Genomic DNA, 24647 nt, shown 5'->3' on the forward strand with positions numbered 1-24647 from the left:
GTAGAAAGCTTGATCCTGCATTTATGAATTATAGATTCATGGCATCCCATTGCTGGAAGGGTTAGCTGCTCCTTTTTGCAATGATAGATGCAAAGAAACTGGCAACTTGTTGGTAGAAAAACCTGCCTTTGTGAATGAGGGATAAAGAAACAACTTGGCAAACTTTGCTTCTGCACTTTGCAGAAGGAGGGATAGAAAACATCACAGCTGGATTCTTATGCCTTGAAGAGATAAACGGCAATGGTGGAGGAGCAGAGCATGGAATTGTAGCAACTGATTTCCAGCTGCACATTAAATGATAGGAGGCAGGTGCAAAAAACTGAGCTTGCCCCTGCTACCTGGCACTGATGGCTGGGTGGAGCTGCAAGATATGTTTTTTTCATGTGCTATGTGCAGAGGTGTTTTTTTCTGTTCTCAAACTGATTATTTTTTTCTCCTTATCTTTCCTCATGTGGTGCATTTTTCCATTGTTATACCTCTCTGACCTGTCTTCCCCATGTAATGTTTTTGTTTAATGTATGTATGGTCGGAGGGTAAGATGGCGCCGCCATTGTGTGCAATAGGTCGGCAGCCTTAGACCAGGAAACACTTGACCCCTGTTTCAATTCAGGGGGTCAGTGTTGACATTGTGGAGGACTATAAATACCTTGGAGTACACATTGACAATAAACTGGACTGGGCTAAAAACACCACAGCACTTTACAGGAAGGGCCAGAGTCGTCTCTATTTTTTGAGGCGACTGAGGTCCTTCAACATCTGCCAGAAAATGCTGAGGATTTTCTATGTGTCTGTTGTGGCCAGTGCGATCCTCTATGCTGTTGCATGCTGGGGGAGCAGGCTGAGGGTCGCAGATGCCAACAGACTTAATAAACTAATCCGTAAGGCCAGCAATGTTGTGGGGATGGAGCTGGACTCCCTCAAGGTGGTGTCGGAGAGGCGGATGCTGTCCAAGATAAAGACAATGTTGGATAACACCTCCCACCCACTCCATGACATGTTGGTCAGTCACAGGAGCTCGTTCAGTGAGAGACTGAGATTACCGAAAAGCACCACTGAACGACACAGGAAATCATTCCTGCCTGTGGCCATCTCCCTGTACAACGCATCCACTTAACACACTGGTTACTGCTACAGCTACACATGTTTCTTTTCCAACTATTTATTTATGAGTGACTTATGTATGTATGTATATATATGTATATATTGTACTATTCTTAGTTAGTGTATTGTCTGTCTTGTCTTAATGTTGGTTTAAAATGGAGCACTGTAACAAAAAAATAATTTCCCCCAGGGATCAATAAAGTATTCTGATTCTGATTCTGATTAACATGAAATTTCCCCTTGTGGGACTAATAAAGGTATCTTATCTTATCTTATCTTATCTTATAATACCTGGTGGGCCGGTCGCTAGTCAAAATGCCCGGGCCAATTTTTTGTCCCAGTCCAGCCCTGCTGGGAGGTACAGCGTCTCCACAAATCTGATGCTTCTGATTTGGAGAAAATGAGCTGAGGGAGACACCTGGTGGACAAACACAGACATGACAGGAAGAAAGACTAAAATGCAGAGTGGAGACAAACAGCTGGAAATACTTGTTGGAAAGGATTGTCATGCTTCAGAAAAACATACAGCACACACTCTAACAGTCCTTTATTTGCACTGAAGGAGACACGTGAAGAAACCAAATCACACAATAATGAAGTGAACACATTTATAGTCAGTGTTCAAAATGATGGATAGAAATGAGAATCATGGAGCATTTGTTCACTTTTAGGTCTGATTCTTACAGCAGAAGCAGCATTTACATGAACTCACTGGCCTTTTTCCACTCAATACTCTCTTCTTCATCACCTCATCTTCCTAAAAAGTGGATCTACCAACATTTTTTTATTTTTTTGTTATTGTGATTAAAATGTCAAACAAATATATTTTCCACTTTTTGTGTGACAGATGCAGGAATTTCTCTGCCCTGCATGTGGAGAAATCTGCTGTTAAATCAGAACATTAACAGGTTTCAGGTTGTATTCAAACACACATTACTGTGTGTCAGTAGGCATGTGTTAACAGGGACTGTAAGACACTTTAATGGCTTTAATGCATGTTTATATGTTTAACACATGTCTGTTTGTTCACACATAAACACATGTGATTTATGTCTGTTTATCTTTGACCTTGTAATTAGTTCCTACGAATTCATCATGTAAATCTCTAATAAAGTGGGAACAATGAACAGCCTGTCACACAGTTTGTTATCCTGTCTCTGCTGCTGTGTGCTGTGCTGCACTCACTCAGAGATGAGTTACTGTGTCCCACTGACACAGAGAGGAGAAAAATACTTGGCTTCATTTAGAAAATCGGAGCTACGGATTAAAACGACAACAAATATGTAAATGAATCATATTCAGTCACCTCATCTGCTAAAAACAAACAAACAAAGGCGTCTGCTCAGTCACGTGCTCTGCTGTGGCAACCAGCAGAGCAGGAGTGTCGGGGGGAGGGGCGACTGAATTGACCAAACGGGCTGTGAATGGACAGCAGACGGCAGAGGGAAGTGACGTCTCAGGAAGTGAAATGAGAACAGAAGTAGATGGTGAGAGAGAAGCGGTGAAACAAGGAAAACATAATAAGACAAACAACAAAGCGTAAAAGCAGAGCAACAACCAGCAGAGTGAAAGTGAACCTGTAATGTGGAGGAAACGGACAGTGAGCGCAGTGTAACCGTGACAACGAGACACGAGGACGGATTTAAAGTGATCATAAAATCGCCTCCAGACGGTCGTCGTTCGGTGAGTGGAACCAGGTTGAAATTGGCTTTATTGTCACTTCAACCATATACACCTAGTACACAGTGAAGCGAAACAACGTTCCTCCAGGACCAAGGTGCTACATGCAACCAATTAGGGTTGCCAACTCCCTGAAAAATAAATAAGGGACACCTCGTGGCCAGGGCCGGGCGACCCAGTTGTCTTCACCCTTCCCAGTGTGGTGAATTTTCTAGCTCTTTTTTTGTGTGTGAAATTATTTTTTTAACCATTTGACTTGAAGTTGATTTAAGTAGATGCATATTCTATTCTTTGTGATATGAACACATGTGAAACAAGTGATCATTTAGCCATTTATTTTTAGCTCAAAATGACAACATTAACACAATAAAACAGGTCTCTTTCTTAAACAGAAGCCTGTCATGCTTAACTTTTGAGAATATAAGTAAATCTTTCTTTAAAAGAACTCTGTCCTGCTTAACTTAAAATAATAGAAAACAATAGAAAGAAAAACATTCTTGTAACAGTGCACATTTAGTGCATTTAGTACAATTGGCTTCAGCTGAGGTATTATTTCAGCTTTTCTAAAGCTAATCAGCTGCTCCTGTTTGTAAACCCACTTGTTCCCATGATTAAGCATCTTAACTCATCATCATTATTCATCTATGTATTACTTTTATGTATTAGTGATCTATTTGTTGTAATCATCTATCCTTGCAGTCGTTTATTACACAAAATAAATTATATTATCACACTTCTGGCCACATAGCGCTGATTTTCACTGCACATGCCCATATTAACTTTTTCCAGCCAGGTGTTTTCCTTTTCCCATTCTTCCCTTTCTCTGAGGGAAACAAACATTGCTGCTCTAATGCTGGGCTTACACTGTGCGGTTTTAGGCCCATTTTGAGCCGATTTTTGAGTGATCGGCCCGATTTTGGCCTTCATCGTGCATCGTGTAGTATACGTGGGGTAACGAGAAGCGATTAACACCTCACGACCAGCTCCCGATCATCAATCGCTCGTGACGTGTCACCGCAGCCGCTCACACTGCTCACTCGCAAACACGTAAACGTCGGTGAAAAAGACGGAGCAGCACGGCTGTGCAGCGTGTGATCTGGACACAAGCGATGGAGGCACAACTTGTAGAACTTTGGAAAGCTCATCCGAGCCTTTTCGATGTGGCATCACAAAATGATCACGACCACAACAACCGTGAAAATAGTTGGATTTACACTGCTGTTCAATCACAGCTGCCTGATCAATGTTTTTCATTAGCAATTTAGCAAAGTTGATGGTGGTGGTGTGTCTGTGTGAGTGAAAGACAGAGGGAGAGAGAGCGACAGATTTTCTGTTATAACCTTCATTTTATGGAGGCACAGTGTGAGCACTCAGGTCGCATCAGAGCATCGGGCGGTATAGTGTGAGACCTGCATCGTGACCTACCAACTTCTAACCCCTGCGAGTCAATCGTGCAGTTTGAAAATCGCACAGTGTCTGCCCAGCTTTAGGTGTACTGTCGTCCGAGACTTGCACCGCAGTGTCGGCGTTTGTTTCCCTGTTGGCCATGCTTCTTATTGTGGTCATCTGTTGTCTTCCGGTATTTTCTCCGCAAGCGACCTTTCCTCGACCAATGAGATGAGTGGTAATCTGAATTGTCATACTCGAATTGTCATAAGTGTGCTGTCAGCTCATTGGTCACAAAGCAGGAGAGGGGCTGGGAATTATGTTTTCAAACAAAGCGTTAATTCCATAAACATTTATAGACTACTTTTGATTCTCACTGTATTACGGGACAAAGTGCGTCCCTTATTAGCTCAATACGGGACGTGTACTTTTGTTTCTAAATACGGGACGATTCCGTATTTTAAGGGACGGTTGGCAACCCTACATGCAACATAAATTTACAACATAAATTAACAAAAACTAACTATCTAACTATCTAAGGAAGATTCAGCTACAACAGCGATAAATACGCCTGTAGGGAGATGAAGAGTGCTATAATACTGAGAAACGGATCTCTGATGAGTGTTTGTAGGGATGTGGTTCAGCAAGATAAACGCCCTCTGCAATACGTCTGTAGAGACCCCTCTGCAAGTCATTTCCTTCAGTCATCAGTCCTGACAATCATGCTGAACGAAGCTTATGACCTTCAGAAGACCGAGTGCCAACTGAAATGAGCACATTTGCAGTAAATATATGAAAATGATTATAACCGCGTATTTTAATAGAAGGAATCAAACATTTTCAATCCCAACAAGACCTAAGTGCTTGAGATGAAGCAGGCACGTGCGGGGGGGCTGGAGGGGCTGGAGCACCTGCCCCTTTCCTGATGGGTGCCCAAAGTGCCCTTTTGTTGAGGCAACTTTTAAAAAATGTTTTACAGCGCTTTTCCTGCCTTTCTGGGGGGATTATATTTCACTAAAAAACGATCTAATATGCATGTCCACATAATTATGCATTATATATTATAATATTTTAAAAAACACACGCTGTATTTTAAAGAACATACATTAAGAAGCAGATTATATTAGATTTATATTTTAAATAAGACAAAATTTGGATTTTACAGCAGTAAAATGATTGTATCTCTACAGTTTAAAAACGTAATAAGCTTTGCCCCTGCACAGAGTGGATAGTGAAACAAATGGAATCATCATAAATACATTATTTCATATTTATTACTTCCCCCTCCTCATTGCTTTATTATTGTAGCTCTAGTAATAAATAATAATGTAAGGATTCTGGATCAGCACAGTGATGCCCATAGTATATACAGTATTCTGAAGAAGGTCTAAAATGTCACTGTGTGTGCGTGCATGTGTGTGTTTTATGTATATGGTTTTTTTTTTAATTATTACTCAGGATATAACATTGTCCAGAAATGCCTGGTAAGGACATGAGGAGGAAACAGTAGGAGCTGTGTGAGGCTACTAAAGGCAGGGCTATAACATTTTTCTGTTATCATTTTATTATAGATTAAGTGCAAGAGTTGTTAGGTGTGGATAATTAGATTATAGTTTATTGCAATAGCAAGTTGTGCCTTGTTCTCACATAGCAAGTGGAGAGTGATATATGAAAAGATGGGATGGAAGGAAGAAGAGAAGCAAAGAGTGAATCACAGGCAGAGCCTAAATTATTTCTCACAGTTTTTTGTTGCCTTATGGTTCCAAGCGCTGTCACCAATCTTTGCATTTTGTTATTATCTCATGACACTTGTTTAATCAGCTACCATCTCTCCTATGGACTTTTTAATGTCTACAGTCTCAGATCAACACAGCCCTGCCCTCCAGCCCTATCAGCAGCAGGAGCAGCAGCAACATTGTACCCATCAGGTAAAACATCGGCTACGTTTGCTTTGCCTCGTCGCCACCTCACAACAGTGATATAGTATGATTCAGGATTTTAATGAATCGATATCACGTTATCCAAGCTAGAATCTATCGATAAATCGGTAATCAAAACCCACCCCTAGTTTCAACAAGTCAGAGATATACTGGGGAACTTCACCGTGTAGAGCTCTAAAAGTTACTACTAATTTTTTTTAAATGAACCCTAAAATGCACTGGCAGCCAATGAAGAGAAACCAAAACTCGAGTAATATGTGACCTCTTGTTTGTGCCAGTTAAAAGTCTTGCTGCAGCATTCTGTACAGACTGAAAGCAATCCAAAGCTGATTTGTTAAAGACTATTACAGCAATCCGAATGAGAAGAAATAAAAGCATGAATAATCACTCAAGTTCTGCCTTTGACAACAGTAGTTTGAGTTTATAAATGTTTTTTAGATGATATAAACAGTTCAGAAACAGTAGTTTGGAGTGTTTCTCAAGTGACTTTGAACTGTCAAATATGACACCCAGGTTTCTGTGGCTCGATTGAACTGAAAGATATAAACAACTGATATGCTGAAAAAATGATATTTCAAATGATATTTCCGAAAACATGTAATCAGGAGCAATAATTAAAGTTTCTGTTTTATCTGTATTTAACTGGAGGAAATAGTCATTTAACGATTGTTTGATTTCTGACAGACAGTTATTTAAACAAGACAATTTATAAAGCTCAGAAGCTTTGAAAGAACAGTATAACCGAATACCATCAGCATAAAGATGATACAAAATAATATTGTAACATCTGATAATTTGGCCTAGAGTGAATATATATATAAAGCAAAAACAGAATCGGACCTAAAACAGATCCTTGAGGTACCCCAGAAGGCAGAACTGATGTTTTAGACAGCACTTGATTCATACAGACCAGGGGTCCCCAAGCCCAGCCCACGAGGGCCGGTATCCCTACTGGTTTTAGCTCTCACCCTGGGTCAACACACCTGAATCAAATGATTAGCTCATTACCAGGCCTCTGGAGAACTTCAAGATATGTTGAGAAGGTAATTTATCCATTTAAATCAGCTGTGATGGATCAAGGACACATCTAAAACCTGCAAGGACACCGGCCCTCGTGGACTGGGATTGGGGACCCCTGCTACAGACAGTAAAAGATCTCACAGATGGATACGGCATAAGCTATTTTAAAACAACACCAAGCCATGGAGGGCTTTAAAAACAAATACTAAAATTTGTCTGAGGCTGAGATTACAGGATTGTTGGGCTTCATTTCTGTACTGAACAGTGATTTTAAGATTAGCTAGTAAATAACAATTAGCTAATGTTGTTCATGAGACTAAGGTCATCTCACTTTGGCAATGTAACTATAATATGACCAATATTAAAGTTATTATTATATTAATTATTATTAGTAATTACAGCAATGAACTTGAACTCAGTGTCAAATACTGAGCTCCAGTAAAGATTCAAGTTGCAGTCATTTATATTTCCTAAATCTTCACTCGAAGACAGGTTCCTTTGACAGTGTATATATAGATGTATCATATACAAGAGACAAATATTGTTCTTTTAATATGTTGGCATTACTAAATTTGGCTTAATGCTTACATATTTGTGTAAAAAGAAAATGTACGAGCTGTGATAACGGTTTCTGATAGAATGAAGAGTAGACTGATATATGAAATATTCCTTTATTGGGTGAGAAAATCAGACCATGTCATAACTGCTTTAAGTCATACAGAATAGATATCAGACCCTTAAACAGGCTGACTTCTGCTAAATGGGTCAAACTGGGCAGAAAGTACGCAAACACATAACATCCTTATAGAATATGATGTAACACTATAGATCAACTTAGCTCAGAATATATAAAGCATATAAACAATTACAGCAATATGATGCAACAAACACAGCAGTGCTACTAATCCAAAATACTCAAAGCTTCATAGAACTGAAACAAACATTTATTTTTAGCTCCATTCTGCTGCTGATACATACTTTAGGTTTCTGAATGTTAAACTTGTTGCTGCCTTTCATAGTGTGTAACTTGAAGGCCCTGAGTACTTTCTCCCACACTGAAAACACTGGGAGGATAAAATTATTTGAACATTACCTAATAAGACTGATTCAGGACAGACAATTAGTTATGTTAAACTTTTCTAGCAGTCCTTCACAAACAGGGAACAGTCTGTCTATTCTCTCCATCTGTCAGCTGCTGCTGGCTCTTCCTCCTCCTCTTCCTCACACACTGCTGAGTTTGTCCTGGTGGATCATCAGGGGTGCAAAGCCTCACAGATGATGTGCAGCAGTGGGTCCCTCAGTCTGTCCTCACTCTGGACACTTGCAGTTGTCACACATGGAAATCAAATGTGTGATAAGCTGCAGGATTCAAACACAAGTGTAACTTATAAATACATGTTCATACTTTTATTCCACAATCAGAGAGAAAGAAAAAGCGAGAGAGTGCAGGACAGATAGATGAATAAAGCACCTTTCTTTTAGCTTAACAAGTGAACCATCAAAACAAAAGAAGTGACATAAAAGTTAGTACTTAATTTTAAAAGTTTACTCTTTGGCTGTCCCATTTGAGCTGTCCACCATTTTTTCGAAAATTATCCACAACCATCGCCAGGCTATGAATCCTGGGATAGGTTGAGCCACCAAAGAACCCAACCCATCCTTGAAATCCATGAAAAAAGAGGACGCATTTGTGGGCCGCATTGGGAGCAGCCTTTGAACAAGGACAGCCTTTGTCACCTGGCTCCAAAGGATGCGGCCTATGAATTGGGACACAGCTTTTGACTTATCTTGGACTTTATTTCATTTAGACACACAGTCAGAAATGTTTTGAGATTATTTAAAAATGATATTGTGCTCATAAATATATTATTTGTTATAAATATTGATTAGTGTGTAATTAAATCGTCTAGTAAATTGATGCGTTCTCATAAACGTGTTGAATGAATCCAGTGTGCATTTTAAAGACAATAGTAAACTAGTTAAAAACCCATCGTATTGTTGGGGAGAGAATGAAAACAGATGAAGCTGATTTTTAGATACTAACAGTCTCTTCTCTGGGGATCAGAGTGGGTTTCATGAAGAAAGAGGGACGATGGATAGTTTGTTATATTTGGAATCAGAAATCAGGAAAGCTCAAACAAATAAGGAAATGATGATAGCAGTCTTCTTTAATATGAGTAAATGGATGATTGTTCTATCGAATTATAAAATTGATGAAAGAATATAATTATCCTTGTTTTTCCTGCTATTCTCCTGTCCACACTCCAGTCCAGTAGGCGGGATTAATGCACCTGTAAGCTGATTTGTCAAACGCCATCAGGCCCCGAAGAAGAACGGAGGAGGACAGCACTACTGTGGTAGAGGAGCGGTGTGTGTGCAGACATGGCTGCTGTTGATGAAGCGGACTGAACTTGGAGGAGAGACACAAACTGAAGTATTGATCCCGTCACATCAGTGTGGATCTGATACCAACGTCTGGATCGCTTCATCGATGCTTGTATCGATCCGCTCAGCCCCAGTTGAAGCAGCGATGAGTTCAGCTCAGTATCTGAGAGAGTTCATCAAGAAGAGACTAACTGCTGTTTGTGAAGAAATCTTCTCAGAGGTTCAAAAAACCATCGTCCAGTATGAGGAGGAGATCAACCGTCAGCACAGACTGCTGGATATCAGCTGGAAACCCGACAGAAACTCACACATCATAGGTATGGACATGTTTTTAACTCTGTGCTGTTCAAGCTCAGATTCTTCAGTGTGACTGACTTTACTAGAAGATGTTAAACTGGGTATTTATCAGTGCTGTGGGTCAGTGTCCAGTGATGGACTATGTTGGACTGGTGCAGGTCCATGGTCACTGATAGATTCGTTTTTAAAACATTTTAATTGATTTATTTATTAAACTTTTTTTCTCTCTAACATATTCCACTGTTGAGTACATCAGGCGTGTGTTGGATCCTCTGTAAACACTGAGGCTGTGCAGTAAAGATCTAGTTAGATGTCAGCAGAAAACACATTTAACAAGTTGTTAACAGACTTCTCTGAAGTTGAAGTGAAGCTTTGTTTAAAGAAGGATTTCAGACACTGATGTTTTCATGGTGTCACCCTGCAGTTTACTTTGGTGAACTTTGTGTCTTTGCTCACAGTGAGGAGCTTCAATGCTAACATGTTAGCATGTAGCTATGAGTGTGCACAACTATTTCCCTGAGCTGTTGTGTGTGTGTGTGTGTGTGTTGTGAGAATAGATTATTGTAGTATTAGGGATTTAGTTGTATTAACCATAGTAAAGCATTATATTAATTATTTATTTAAGTAGGTCATAGGTCAAGCTACTAAACATTCACACATAGAGCACACACACAGAATTGGGAGAATAGGTCAGAGGTGTAGGTGAGAAGCAGAGGCGACGGCAAGCTGCCTTTGGTGGGATAAGGTGTTGGTAAGCCAAAGCCAGGAGAACATAGTGTGTGAAGAAGTGGGCAGCAAGGACACGAGATAGGGAGGCAGGAGATAGAGGCATTAGCAGGCACATAGTTTTGAGAGACAAAGGTTGTTGATAATATCTGTGCTGTTGGGACTGCCCCAGCAGATTTTGATGTTGGAGGCTGAGCTGTGAACATCCCCATGTACATGTAATAAAATTAATTGATTATTTATTTTGAGAAAAAAACAGGAATGGAATATTACACTGTTTCATGATACCTTGTAGAGAAAGAATGTGAATGCTTAGGTTTTATGACTGTTACGACCCCCTCTGCTAGGCGTCAGGGAGGGAGTAACATACACGAGCCCCCCAACACAAAACTGAGTAAAGCAAAAGGTTTTATTTACAAACTTTAAACAGAAAACCGACAGGGCTGTGCAACAGACCACTGGGCAGACAATTATTACATAAAGAAAGAACAGTCACGAGTAAAAGTTAAAGGGTAACTAAGGCAGGCTGGCCGCACACAAAATAAAAGCTAGGGTTTTAACTAAGGCAAGCCAGCTTCACAAAATCCTACTCACAGCCAGCTAGCAGCTCAAAACTCTAATCAGGCTAAGTTTAAAGCATGCACCAAGATTCGACAAAGTTCAGCAATATGAACAAGTTCAACAAAGATTGACGAGGGAGGCACGAAGGGCAAACTGCATGTTCAGTCCTAAGCAGCAGCCACTGAGTGAAGGACCTCCAGCCTTTTGTAGCCACAGGTGGGTACGATCAGCCACTGATTGCCTCTTGGAGCATCACGGGATCCCGGGGCAGCCAATCGTCCGTGTGGTCTGGCACACTTCATTCTGCATAAGAGAGGGTTGGCACGGGTCTCCCAGTAACCAATCACACACACGAGTCCTGGAACACATTGATTTACCTAGAGGAAGGCGGGGCCACCTGAGGCCGGAGGCCGTAACAATGACTCGGTGGGGGTTGAGGCTATAAGAGTGTGTGTAACTGTCAGACACTTCGAGATCTGCAGCACCCCTCCCATGCACATCTCCCGTCCGTATTGCTCAAAGAGTCGGTATGGAATGAAGAGAATTGTATTGATTAAATAGATTGTTGATTGAGCATTAAAACACAAAGTGTTGTTCTTCCTTTAGCCCGGAGATCAAAGAATTGGGTTTTTAAAAGTGTGTGGCTCATAATGGGTCATATGACAGGCTGATCACCATTTGTTCAGGTTTTGATTCATGCTTTTAAAAATTAGTTTTTGTATCAACACATTAGTGATTATTGTTCTTGTGTTTCTTTGTTCCTCAAGACCTCCCACAACAACATGACTGTGAGGAAGAGGAGGGTCTGGATGAGCAGCAGGTCTGTAACCAGGAGAGGAACTCCAGTCTGGACCAGGAGGACCAGCCTCCACAGATTAAAGAGGAACAGGAGGAGCTCTGCAGCATTCAGGAGGGAGAGCAACTTGTACTGAAGCAGGAGACTGAAGGCATTATCGTCTGGACTGATGAAGAGCAGCTCAGACTGATGGAGACCATCCGGAAACCTGTGATAAAGTTACACAGAATAGGTATGTAAAACTGTGATTTTTAAAAATAAATAAATAAATTTTAATAACAGTGATTATGTCTCATGGGCAGCACAGTGGAACAGTGGTTAGTACTGTTGCCCCACAGCAACAAGGTCCTGAGTTTGACCTGAAGTGACCTGTCCAAGATGAACCCTGCCTCTCCCTATGGTAGCTGGGATTGGCTTCAGCACCCTCACTATACCATAAGGACATAGTAAATGGTAAATGGCCTGTATTTGTATAGCGCTTTACTTAGTCCCTAAGGACGCCAAAGCGCTTTACACTACATCCAGTCATCCACCCATTCACACACTGGTGATGGCAAGCTACATTGTAGCCACAGCTGCTCTGGGGCGCACTGACAGAGGTGAGGCTGCCGGACACTGGCGCCACTGGGCCCTCTGACCACCACCAGTAGGCAACAGGTGAAGTGTCTTGCCCAAGGACACAACGACAGAGACTGTCCAAGCTGGGGCTCGAACTGTCAAAGTTGCATTTGTTTTTAGAGGCACAGGAAGAATTGAAGGTCCCAAAGTAATTAGCAACATGAATGAATTTCTTCAGCCTGATATTTGGTTTTCATTTACATAAACACATTTCCACCATTAACTCATGCAAAAAGGTGAAAATTTATGCATGTGTGTTTAGAAGGTTTCAGGAAATCTGAGCTGGCAGCAATCACTTCAAAGTGTCGGGTCAGAACACTTGCAAATGTTTGGATATGAGAGGAACAAACAGGCAGAATCCAGGAATAAAGTTGTCATTCTTTACATTTCAAGTTGAGAATGTGGCCACAGCAGGGCAAGAGTGTGTGCGTGTGTGGTTTCTGTCGACAAAGCATAATGATACAAACCAATTAGAACTCAAATTACATACAATACATTATATAACTAAATAAACATATTACTTCAGCCAGGACAATGTGAAACATGAGTTTTCACCCACTGCTCAGACAAAATCTACACAGAAAAACAAAGACAACAACACAAGTTTCATTTTGTTGTGTTATCAGTTTAAGTTAAAGAATAACATGTTTCCTCTGCAGCATGGAAATCTTTAGATGTGTACAGTTTACAGGTCTGGGTAAGTATGAATAAATATTCCTATTCTGTTTTGGAAAATATGGAATTCAGAGTTTCTAAACTGAAATTTATCAGACAAGAAGAGATTTCTCATGGTATTTCAAGCACAGCCAAAACATTTACGTATAAGAGAGCTCTGCCCCAGCATGCCTTCTTATAATTGTAGCCAATCCAGACATCCACATTCATTTAACAAAAAACAACAACATCTATGTATTTCATATATCACAGATATTCACATATGAAGCTGAAATTTGAAATTTTCTTATGAAAGTGTCAGAACTTATGTTCTTAGGCCTGTGGCCCAGTGTTTTGATTTTGCATTATTGTTTATTAGTCTGTTTTCTTCTTGGTTCTTGTTTACTAGTGTTTTGGTTTTTGTTCAGTATTTCTTAGCTTGTGGATTCCTTTGCCCCTCATGTCACTCTGGTCGCTGTACTGTGTACTGTGTTAGTATTGTGTCTCTGAGTTCAGTCTGTGGATTTCCTGCTTTACTTGTCTCATGTTAATGTAATCTGCTTTACAGTGGCTTGCAAAAGTATTCGGTCCCCTTGAACTTTTCCACATTTTGTCACATTACAGCCACAAACATGAATCAATTTTATTGGAATTCCACGTGAAAGACCAACACAAAGTGGTGCACACGTGAGAAGTGGAACGAAAATCATACATGATTCCAAACATTTTTTACAAATAACTGAAAAGTGGGGTGTGCGTAATTATTCAGCCCCCTCTGGTCTGAGCAGTCAGTTGCCCATAGACATTGCCTGATGAGTGCTAATGACTAAATAGAGTGCACCTGTGTGTAATCTAATGTCAGTACAAATACAGCTGCTCTGTGACGGCCTCAGAGGTTGTCTAAGAGAATATTGGGAGCAACAACACCATAAAGTCCAAAGAACACAGCAGACAGGTCAGGGATAAAGTTATTGAGAAATGTAAAGCAGGCTTAGGCTACAAAAAGATTGCCCAAGCCTTTCTGTCTCTTGGCTCTCAGTGAAGGCGGTCGCACTTTTTCTCTTCTCCTCCTTCCCCTTATCTTCCCTGCTTAGCCTCTTGTGTCCTTGTCTTGTCTCATGTGCATTACTTTCCCTGGAACAGTCTCTCACTGTCGTTCTCTAAAACCTAAAAGAGAATTATGGATTTGATCAACTGGTCTCTGAATGCTATTGACACCCTCTTCTCAACGAGAAGTCTGGGCTCGGGAGAGCCTGAGTGCCCTGGAGGGACTTTCCCTGCCGGATACACGATGGATGGGTGGCAGACCTGGAGGATCTTGTGCCTGGCGGGACTGTCTATCGAGGACGCTGAAGATATCTACCTATTCGGAACCATGATAACAGGGTTCTTGCTGATCGGAGCTGGCTTGGCCCTGACCTATCGGAGAAATAAGAGAGCGGAACCAGCTGTTCAAACCCCCCCAAGGCTGACCGCTGGAATTGAAGCGACGGGACGAGGCGCGACCTCTCACACCGAACGTAGCATGGTTAACACCTTGGAGACGCTTACAGCTGCCGTGAAGACTCAAACTAACACCATTGAGCATATGATGGGATACATCAGAGAGGGGCCTGCTCACAATGACACCATTGAGCGAAAGTTGGAACACATCGCAGAACGGCTCACTGCAGCTGTGGGGTCTCAGAATCAAAAGAATGACAACACCACGGAACAGAAGTTTGATACCATCATGGGGAGGCTCGCGGCTCTCCAACGGGAGATCGAGAGACCAGTGTCAGAGTGCTAAATTCGGAGCTGCAAAGCTCTCCAGAAATATGAAAAAGAGAAATTTGTAAAGGAGAAATCAACAATATTCAACATATGGACACCACGGCGCCAGCTGCTCAGGCCCGAGGCTGGAGCCCACCAAAACGACTGTGTGATGACTATTCTTCCCATCCCATGCAAGGCCACCTGGGTTGGCTGGCAGACTGTTTACTTAGCCTGATAGGGCGAAGGACACTGTCTCAGCTGAACTCTGGACACGCACACACATACACTTACACTGATAAGCACGCACTCATCCCTCTCCCTTTCCAAACGCCTTCGATGCTTGTTTCCTGTGGAAGACTGCGGGTCTGCGTGCCGCACTGAAATGGTAGCGCTGTATAGGACGACTGCTGTGTTCCTTCGGATTACCCCCCACCCCCCTATCCACCCCTGTGGCTAGTCACGTGCTCTAATGCTGTGATGTGGACATTAATGTGCTCTCTGTGAAGAGGAGTTTTTTTTGTTTCCTGTTCTCATGATGTCCTCCCATAGGTGCCCAGCGTGAGAAGAGGTCTCTTTTTTTCCTCTTGTACTTTTTCCCATTGTTGTGTAATTTTTCAGTGTTTTCTCTGCAACGCTGCCGATCTCCGACTGTATTCCCATGTGATGTCCTTGTTGTGTGTGTAAGTCGAGGGGGGGGGGGGTCCTATTCCTCTGCGGGGCAACCTGCATATGGCCAATAAAGCATTCATTCAATTCAATTCAACATCCCACGGAGCACTGTTCAAGCGATCATTCAGAAATGGAAGGAGTATGGCACAACTGTAAACCTACCAAGACAAGGCCGTCCACCTAAACTCACAGGCCGAACAAGGAGAGCGCTGATCAGAAGAGCAGCCAAGAGGCCCATGGTGACTCTGGACGAGCTGCAGAGATCTACAGCTCAGGTGGGGGAATCTGTCCATAGGACAACTATTAGTCGTGCACTGCACAAAGTTGGCCTTTATGGAAGAGTGGCAAGAAGAAAGTTGTTAACAGAAAACCATAAGAAGTCCTGTTCGCAGTTTGCCACAAGCCATGTGGGGGACACAGCAAACATGTGGAAGAAGGTGCTCTGGTCAGATGAGACCAAAATGGAACTTTTTGGCCAAAAAGCAAAACGCTATGTGTGACGGAAAACTAACATTGCACATCACTCTGAACACACCATCCCCACTGTCAAATATGGTGGTGGCAGCATCATGCTCTGGGAGTGCTTCTCTTCAGCAGGGACAGCGAAGCTGGTCAGAGTTGATGGGAAAATAGATGGAGCCAAATACAGGGCAATCTTGGAAGAAAACCTCTTGGAGCAAAAGACTTGAGACTGGGGCCGAGGTTCACCTTCCAGCAGCACAACGACCCTAAACATAAAGCCAGGGCAACAATGGAATGGTTTAAAACAAAACGCATCCATGTGTTAGAATGGCCCAGTCAAAGTCCAGATCTAAATCCAATCGAGAGTCTGTGGCAAGATCTTAAAACTGCTGTTCACAAACGCTGTCCATCTGACTGAGCTGGAGCTGTTTTGCAAAGAAGAATGGGCAAGGATTTCAGTCTGTAGATGTGCAAAGCTGGTAGAGACAGAACCTAAAATAGCGGTCCCCAACCTTTTTTGCGCCACGGACCGATTTATGCCTGACAATATTTTCACGGACCGGCCTTTAAGGTGTAGCGGATAAATACAACAAAATAAAACTAGTACCGGTACCGAAAAAAAGAAGTTTTATTCATAACACACGTGAAAAGACCCAGGAAAACAGAGTTAACGATAAAAACGATAACAAAATAACGCTGAAAATGATAAAAACCCTGAAAACCATACATTTCACACCTGAGCCTCAACTCTCGCGGCCCGGTACCAAACGATTCACGGACTGGTACCGGTCCGAGGCCCGTGGGTTGGGGACCACTGCCCTAAAACACTGGCAGCTATAATTGCAGCAAAAGGTAGTTCTACAAAGTATTGACTCAGGGGGCTGAATAATTACGCACACCCCACTTTTCAGTTATTTATTTGTAAAAAATGTTTGGAATCATGTATGATTTTCGTTCCATTTCTCACTTCTCCTCTTCCTTGTCTTGTCTTGCCTAATAAGTTCCAGCTGTGTGTCCACCTGTTCCTCTTTTCCTCATGTTCCTGCCAGTGTGTTTTAATCTCCTGTCAGTTGGTAATTGTTGTCGCATTGTTAACATTGGTTCACCTTTTTCTTATGCTGTGTGTTCTGTCTGCCTGCAAAAGTTTATGATTGTATATTCAGTTTTCTTATGTTGGAGTTGAGCATTAACCCTTTAAGACCTACCATAGAACCAAGTCTGCCAGAGCTTATATTATATTTTTACATGCTGTAGTGCCATTTTTAGGAGCATTTCAAGTTGATATACATCAATACAACCATTATAGCCTAAATCTTAATAATATGTATGCATTAAGTGTATAGTACTTACATAAATTGCAAAACAGTGCAATAAACTACAAAAAAATTGTTTTTGTTTTTTTAACATATATTTCTAGTTAGAGAAATTTAAGAGGCTTATCCCTCAAAACTGTAAATACAAAAAAGTTGCACAAAATAGTTTCCTACCACAGGAAATTTATTTTAAGTGTCTTCATAATTTTATTTTTGAAATACACCAATTTTCATATACTGCAGGAAAAATGCAAATAAATATTATAATACAAATTTGCAAAATAACAGCATATGCAGGACAGCATATTTCCAGCAGTGCAATATGAGTCCTAAGCATCCCAGAAACGACACAGAAAGTCATAAAGTCAAATATAACTTTAAAAAACATCAGTATAGGCTCATAAGGCCCTGATGGTAAAAAACTACATTTCCGCAAAATGACTTCACTTCCGGTTTCGGGCAGGTCATGGTGGACATTAGGGCTGCCACGATTAGGTCGACTATCAAAATCGTCGATGACTAATTTAATAGTCGACGCGTCGTTTGAAGCTTTGTAAGATCCCAAAAGACGCAGGAATAAGTAGCAGGATTTAAGAGTGTAATAACGGAGCTGTGTCCCAAAATTCATAGCACAGCCCAGCTCAGTTTCCAACAATGGCGGCAGCTAGTTAGTTTTAATATTACGCTTATTATTCTTTCTGGGTCACAAAATAAACATTTAACATATTTTCAGGCGAGAATGTAGCTGTGTAAACCTCAAATATCTGCTCAGTTTATCAAGACACCACATATTTTCAAAAGCGCTCCGATGTTTTCGGAGACGTCTGTTACCCACTAGCTCGATAGCTAGCCAGGGGCAAGGCTCACTAGAGCTGTGAGAGCACCGGACTCCCGGCAAATCGTTTTCAAACCCACCGCCGTCTTTCGCTACTCATTTTAAACATATATAAGTCACTTAGATAACTTAAAAATGTTATTGTTTGGCTTTTTTAGTATTTTATTTGTTCCTGAGTAAATCGGTTTGGCTGAGATTAAAGTTATAGTTTTTACACAGCTGAATAAATGTCAAGCAGACAGCTGATTATCAGAAGTGTGAGATGCTGGAGAATTTACTCCGGTGTCCTGTTATATTTTAGATAGCAAGGAGTTTATTAAACTTCACCGAAACAATCTGCAAATTTCATTAAAATTTAATAAACTATCATCTTGTCTTTATTTTTAGTTAGCACATACCTTAAACACTTAAAGCTGTAAGCTAATGATAGTTATATATGAGCAGATGCTGCTGGTGCAATAAGCTGTACGTTTTACGTTCAATGGATGATGATCTGATTAGTCGACTAATCGCAAAAATAATCGGTGACTAGTCGACTATCAAAATAATCGTTTGTGGCAGCCCTAGTGGACATGCGATAGTTCACGCTGATGGATGTAGGAAGTGTTATGAACAGCTGATCGGCAAAGTGTGTTTCGGGAATATTTTGTTTTTGTTCCTGCAAGCGCTTTTTATGCAGTTTTTGCAAAGCTATATGTGGAAGGAACTGTGACTTAGGACAAGCTGATGGCATAAGATGTAAGTACAAATTCTCTGGTTTCGTATGCAAAAAAAATTGTTGCGCTAGCTCACGTGGTTGCAGTGCTACCGGGATTTTAAAATAGTTACGCAAAACGGAGCGTGCCCGCTCCAACCGGCTTTAAAGGGTTAAAGCTGTTTTGACTCTACGTTTGCCTCTATGAGTTCTGCGTTTGGGTCCTCGTCTCCTGCCTGCACACAGCACACACCATGACAGAACTAAACATTTCCATCAGTGCCTTAATAATTTTTCACATTTGTACACTTTAAATTTTAGTGGTATGTGTGAGCAACATGCTTACTATGTAGAGATCTGCTTATGGTTCAGACCAGTAAACATTTTCGCAAATGTTTGTTTTGCTATCATTTTTCTTCCTTGTGCCTTCAGATGTCCTACACCAACATGCTATTGAGGAAGAAGAGGCTCTTACAGAACAGCGGGTCTTTAACCAGGAGAGGAACTCTAGTCTGGACCAGGAGGACCCAGAGCCTCCACAGATTAAAGAGGAACAGGAGGAACTGTGCAGCATTCAGGAGGGAGAGCAGCTTGGACTGAAGCAGGAGAGTGATACCTTCATGAAGACTCCTACTTATGAGGAAAGTCACCACAGTGAACCAGAACCAAACAGTGAGCAGCTCCTTTCTCACAGCTCTCCTGAAGCAGAGAGCAGATATCATGAAGAAAATGGGCATGTGGACTCTGGATCTACTAGAAATGCAGAGCTGAAGAAGAGACATCACAGTCAGAGAGTAGACAACAGTCCTGTGTCAGTGAGTCAAAGTAGAACTGACACAAAGAACAAGTCTGTACAATGTGACGTGTGTGGAAAAAGTTTACAGAATAAATACAAAATGACTACACATCTAAGAGTTCACACAGGTGAGAAGCCGTATTCTTGTAACACCTGTGGGAAAAGATTTACTACCTCATCAACATTAAAAACACACATGAGAATTCATGCTGGCGAGAAACCGTATTCTTGTAATGCCTGTGGGAAAAGATTTATTCAGAAGTCACAACTGGAAAGTCATATAAGAATTCACACAGGTGAGAAACCATATCCTTGTACCACCTGTGGTAAAAGATTCGCTCTTCCAGCAGCATGCAAAACACACATGAGAATTCACACAGGTGAGAACTTGTATTCTTGTAGGACCTGTGGAAAAAGATTTGCTAGCCCATCAGCGTTCAAAAAACACATGAGAATTCACGCTGGTGAGATGCCGTATTCATGTAGCACCTGTGGGAAAAGATTTGCTGCATCATCAGTGTTCAAAAAACACACAAGAATTCACACAGTTGAGAAGCTGTATTCCTGTGGCTTCTGTGGAAAAAGATTTGCTGTCTCCTCAGCATTAAAAACACACATGAGAATTCACACTGGTGAGAAGCCGTATTCTTGTAATGCCTGTGGGAAAAGATTTATTCAGAAGTCACAACTGGAAAGTCATATAAGAATTCACACAGGTGAGAAACCATATCTTTGTACCACCTGTGGTCAAAGATTTGCTCACGCATCAGCATGCAAAAGACACATGAGAATTCACACAGGTGAGAAGCCGTATTCTTGTAACACCTGTGGGAAAAGATTTATTCAGAAATCACATTTGAACTGTCATGTAAGAATTCACACAGGTGAGAAACCGTATCCTTGTAGCATCTGTGGGGAAAGGTTTGTCCAGAGGATAAAATTAAAGAAGCACATGAGAATTCATGCGCGTTCAAATGTTCATACTAAGAAAATGCGGGACAGCTGTGAGTCATCGCTAAACACGTGAGTGAAAAGATGATCCATATTCAGGCCATTATTTTTCTGTCTAGAGCAGTAAAGAACTCTCAGCATTGTTTGTTCAGTTTATTTTATTAATTGTATCAGGGAAACTCTGATCTTATATTTCATGAAGCTTTAAATTCTGTATGCTCCTGTTCTGTTGGTTCATTGTTTAGCTATGTTGTTTATTATTACTGTTTTATATCCTATATTGGGACAAATGCCCCAAAAAACTCAATAAATAAACACAATAAAAATGGAAGAATTGAGCAACAGTCAAGAATTGTGTTTATTCTTGTAAGGGAGCAAAAGTATCAAATACCAAGTGTCATGCTTGAAGGGGGAAGTCCCCAATACATTTTGTCAGTCCCACCCTCCTTTGCCTTAAAACTGTCACACAATAACACTTTTCCTTCAAAAGGGCAGTTATGAGTGTGTGAACTATAATGAGCAGCTAAAATGTTTTTTGCAATCTTGGCATATTTCCAGGCACTAAGTGTATCTTTGACTATAATACAGCTCACACCAATTAGAAGATTGCATAAGGTATTTTTTTTCCCCAGTTGTCAAATCCAAAAACTACATTGGAGCTGCAGTGATTCCTCAATTAGTCAATGAATAGAGGCCAATTCAGCTGGGAAATATTAACTGCTCTTTATAAGATGTAGTGTTTAGCACACAAAACAGAAAGAAAATATGGGAGAAAAAAGACGGATGTTCAGCTTTAGGGCTTTTCTGCTCCAGTTAAAAAACTTCCTCCTGTTGGAGGAGATTAACATGCAACAAACCAAAGGTCAATGTACACGGGCACAAAATGGGTTTTAGTTTGTTTAGTTATTGGAGCATTAAACCACAAATATTTTAACCACAACCATGTACTATTGACAATTATGATAGTGAACATATAGTGGCTTCATTCACTCCTCTTTCAAACCATCTGTCCTCTCTGTCCAAAATGTGAGCATCTTCAAAAGAGTGACCTTTGTCCTTTAGATGCAGATGGACTGCTGAATCTTGTCTTGTGGAGGTGGCTCTTCTATGTTGTGCCATGTGTTTGTGAAGTGGCTGTTTGGTCTCTCGAATGGTAAATGGCCTGTATTTATATAGCGCTTTACTAGTCCCTAAGGACCCCAAAGCGCTTTACATATCCAGTCATCCACCCATTCACACACACATTCACACACTGGTGATGGCAAGCTACATTGTAGCCACAGCCACCCTGGGGCGCACTGACAGAGGTGAGGCTGCCGGACACTGGTGCCACCGGGCCCTCTGACCACCACCAGTAGGCAACGGGTGAAGTGTCTTGCCCAAGGACACAACGGCCGAGACTGTCCAAGCCGGGGCTCGAACCAGCCAACCTTCCGATTACAAGGCGAACTCCCAACTCTTGAGCCACGATCACGCCCAATGTAGAGGTCTGGGCATTTCTCGCTACACTGTACAGCATACACCACATTGTTAAGTCTGTGTTTTGGAGTTTTGTCTTTCTGGTGAACCAGTTTTTGTCTGAGCGTGTTGCTGGGTCTGAATTACACTGGGATGTCATGCTTGGAGAAAACTCTCCTGAGTTTTTCTGATACACCGGCTACATAGGGGATGATAATGTTGTTGCGTCTGTCTTTCTTATCCAACCTAGCTGGTGTCTGATCTTCTTTTCTGTGCTGCTTAGCTGACTTTATAAACGCCCAATTAGGATAACGATATGTTTTGAGTGCTTCCTTTACATGCGTGTGTTCCTTCTTTTTCCCTTCAGGCTTAGACGGAACATGTTCATGTTCTGCCCGGTGGTGTAGGGTCCTAATTACTCCAAGTTTGTCTTCCAGAGGTTGATGGGAGTATATATATATATATATATATATATATATATATATACACTGAACAAAAATATAAACGCAACACTTTTGTTTTTGCTCCCATTCCCCATGGGATGGACGTAGAGACCTAAAATTCATTTCAGATACACAATATAACCATCCCTCCCAAACAGTGGTCACAAATTAGTCGAAATGTGTGGTAGTGGGCACATCTGCTATATTGAGATAATCCATCCCACCTCACAGGTGTGCCACATCAGGATGCTGATCTGACATCATGAGTAGTGCACAGGTGTACCTCAGACTGCCCACAACAAAAGGCCACCCTGGAATGTGCAGTTTTGTCTCACAGCAAAATGCCACAGATGCCACAAGCAATGAGGGAGCGTGCAATTGGCATGCTGACAGCAGGAATGTCAACCAGATCTGTCGCCCGTGCATTGAATGTTCATTTCTCAACCATAAGCCGTCTCCACAGGCGTTTCAGAGAATATGGCAGCACATCCAACCGGCCTCACAACCGCAGACCTCGTGTAACCACACCAGCCCAGGACCTCCACATCCAGCAGGTTCACCTCCAAGATCGTCTGAGACCAGCCACCCAGACAGCTGCTGGAACAATTGGTTTGCACAACCAAACAATTTCTGCACAAACTGTCAGAAACCGTCTCAGGGACGCTCAACTGCATGCCCGTCGTCCTCATCGGGGTCTTGACCTGACTCCAGCTCGTCGCTGTAACAGACTTGTGTGGGCAAATGCTCACATTCGATGGTGTCTGGCACGTTGGAGAGGTGTGCGCTTCACGGATGAATCATGGTTCACATTGTTCAGGGCAGATGGCAGCTGAGAATGTCCCAGTTCTTGCATGGCCAGCATACTCACCGGACATGTCACCCATTGAGCATGTTCGGGATGTGCTTGACCGGCGTATATGACAGCGTGTACCAGTTCCCACGAATATCCAACAACCTCGCACAGCCATTGAAGTGGAGTGGACCAACATTCCACAGGCCACAATTGACAATCTGATAGACTCCATGCGACGATGTGTTGCACTGCATGAGGCAAATGGTGGTCACACCAGATACTGACCGGTTCTGGGTCCCCAGACCCCCAATAGCGCAAAAAACTGCACATTCCAGGGTGGCCTTTTGTTGTGGGCAGTCTGAGGTACACCTGTGCACTACTCATGATGTCAGATCAGCATCCTGATGTGGCACACCTGTGAGGTGGGATGGATTATCTCAATATAGCAGATGTGCCCACTACCACACATTTGGACTGATTTGTGACCGCTGTTTGGGAGGGATGGTTATATTGTGTATCTGGAATGAATTTTAGGTCTCTACGTCCATCCCATGGGGAATGGGAGCAAAAACAAAAGTGTTGCGAAGGACAGTGGGCACCCTGACGAAAAGTGGGCTACTGGAACAAGAAGGCATCGGTGGGCAAGAGACGAAAACAGGGCGTTGTTGGAATGCTACTATGCAAGTAACCCCGGCGGAAGGGGCTACATGAATAGGATGAGGGACCTATGGATTCTTCGATACCCAACATCCACAATGACGGCGAAACAACTAGTAGCTCAGTGTTCCAACATTCGAAAGAAGGGACTGCTCTCACAGCTAGAGATTGACGAGGTACAACACAAATGCTACGGCAAGGAGGAGTCAGGACGCCAGGTCAGGGGGGAGATATCATCACCCCCACCCGAGATTGGGTACATAGCCCCAAGTGCGATAGGAGAAGGATCGTTGAGTGCGAGAGGAACTGACCTGAAAAATAGGATCATGGCCAAGCTTGAAACCTGGATCCCCCGTAGTCGGTTACCAAGATTACGTGAAGTTCCCTCAGAAGGTCTGCTAGATGATGTTAATGCAGCACTACGGACAATACCTACAACCACGATTACCGACACTAACAAGCTGATCTACAATACGGCAGCAGTGATCAGTGAGATGCTTGGCTACAAGTTGAACAGTGACAAGGGGCAGTACCCTCCATGGAGAAGGAGGCTAGAGGGCAAGATCAAAGTAGCACGGAGGGAGGTTAGCCAACTAACGGAGTTGCAGAAAGGTGCGACAAATAAGGTGCCTAAGAAATACAGCAAGCTGTCCATAC

The 24647-nt window shown here is 42.0% G+C and overlaps 2 protein-coding genes across 3 annotated transcripts; both read left to right on the forward strand.

The window, feature by feature from the left end:
• The first annotated feature begins 2549 nt into the window (after positions 1-2549).
• On the forward strand, positions 2550-21067 carry LOC147334892 (uncharacterized). 2 transcript variants are annotated; one of them, XM_086286871.1, is made up of 5 exons: positions 2550-2784; positions 6025-6095; positions 9396-9829; positions 11864-12124; positions 19325-21067. In XM_086286871.1, exons 3-5 carry the CDS (start codon positions 9523-9525, stop codon positions 20713-20715), a joined length of 1959 nt encoding a protein of 652 aa, XP_086142997.1. In that variant the 5' UTR covers positions 2550-2784; positions 6025-6095; positions 9396-9522; the 3' UTR covers positions 20716-21067. The 2 variants fall into 2 exon arrangements, with proteins under 2 accessions (XP_086142997.1, XP_086142998.1); XM_086286872.1 differs by lacking the exon at positions 6025-6095.
• LOC147334893 (uncharacterized) lies at positions 12134-15222 on the forward strand. The gene has a single exon (XM_086286984.1). The coding sequence runs from the start codon at positions 14345-14347 to the stop codon at positions 14951-14953; it is 609 nt and encodes a 202-aa protein (XP_086143110.1). The 5' UTR covers positions 12134-14344; the 3' UTR covers positions 14954-15222.
• Positions 21068-24647: the final 3580 nt, after the last annotated feature.

This window comes from Aulonocara sp. 'chitande type north' Nkhata Bay, linkage group LG3 (genome assembly GCF_057382095.1).
Source record: "Aulonocara sp. 'chitande type north' Nkhata Bay isolate Kocher_YH1m ecotype deep benthic linkage group LG3, A_spYH_male_GT1.1, whole genome shotgun sequence".
Taxonomy (NCBI): Eukaryota; Metazoa; Chordata; class Actinopteri; order Cichliformes; family Cichlidae; genus Aulonocara; species Aulonocara sp. 'chitande type north' Nkhata Bay.

Bases quoted from the DNA above. Each gene is read 5' to 3' on its own strand.
- LOC147334892 (XM_086286871.1), top strand. From the start codon at position 9,523: ATGAAGCGGACTGAACTTGGAGGAGAGACACAAACTGAAGTATTGATC. The intron at 9,830-11,863 runs GTATGGACATGT...TTGTTCCTCAAG, and splicing joins CAGAAACTCACACATCATAG to ACCTCCCACAACAACATGAC. The intron at 12,125-19,324 runs GTATGTAAAACT...TTGTGCCTTCAG, and splicing joins GATAAAGTTACACAGAATAG to ATGTCCTACACCAACATGCT.
- LOC147334893 (XM_086286984.1), top strand. From the start codon at position 14,345: ATGGATTTGATCAACTGGTCTCTGAATGCTATTGACACCCTCTTCTCA.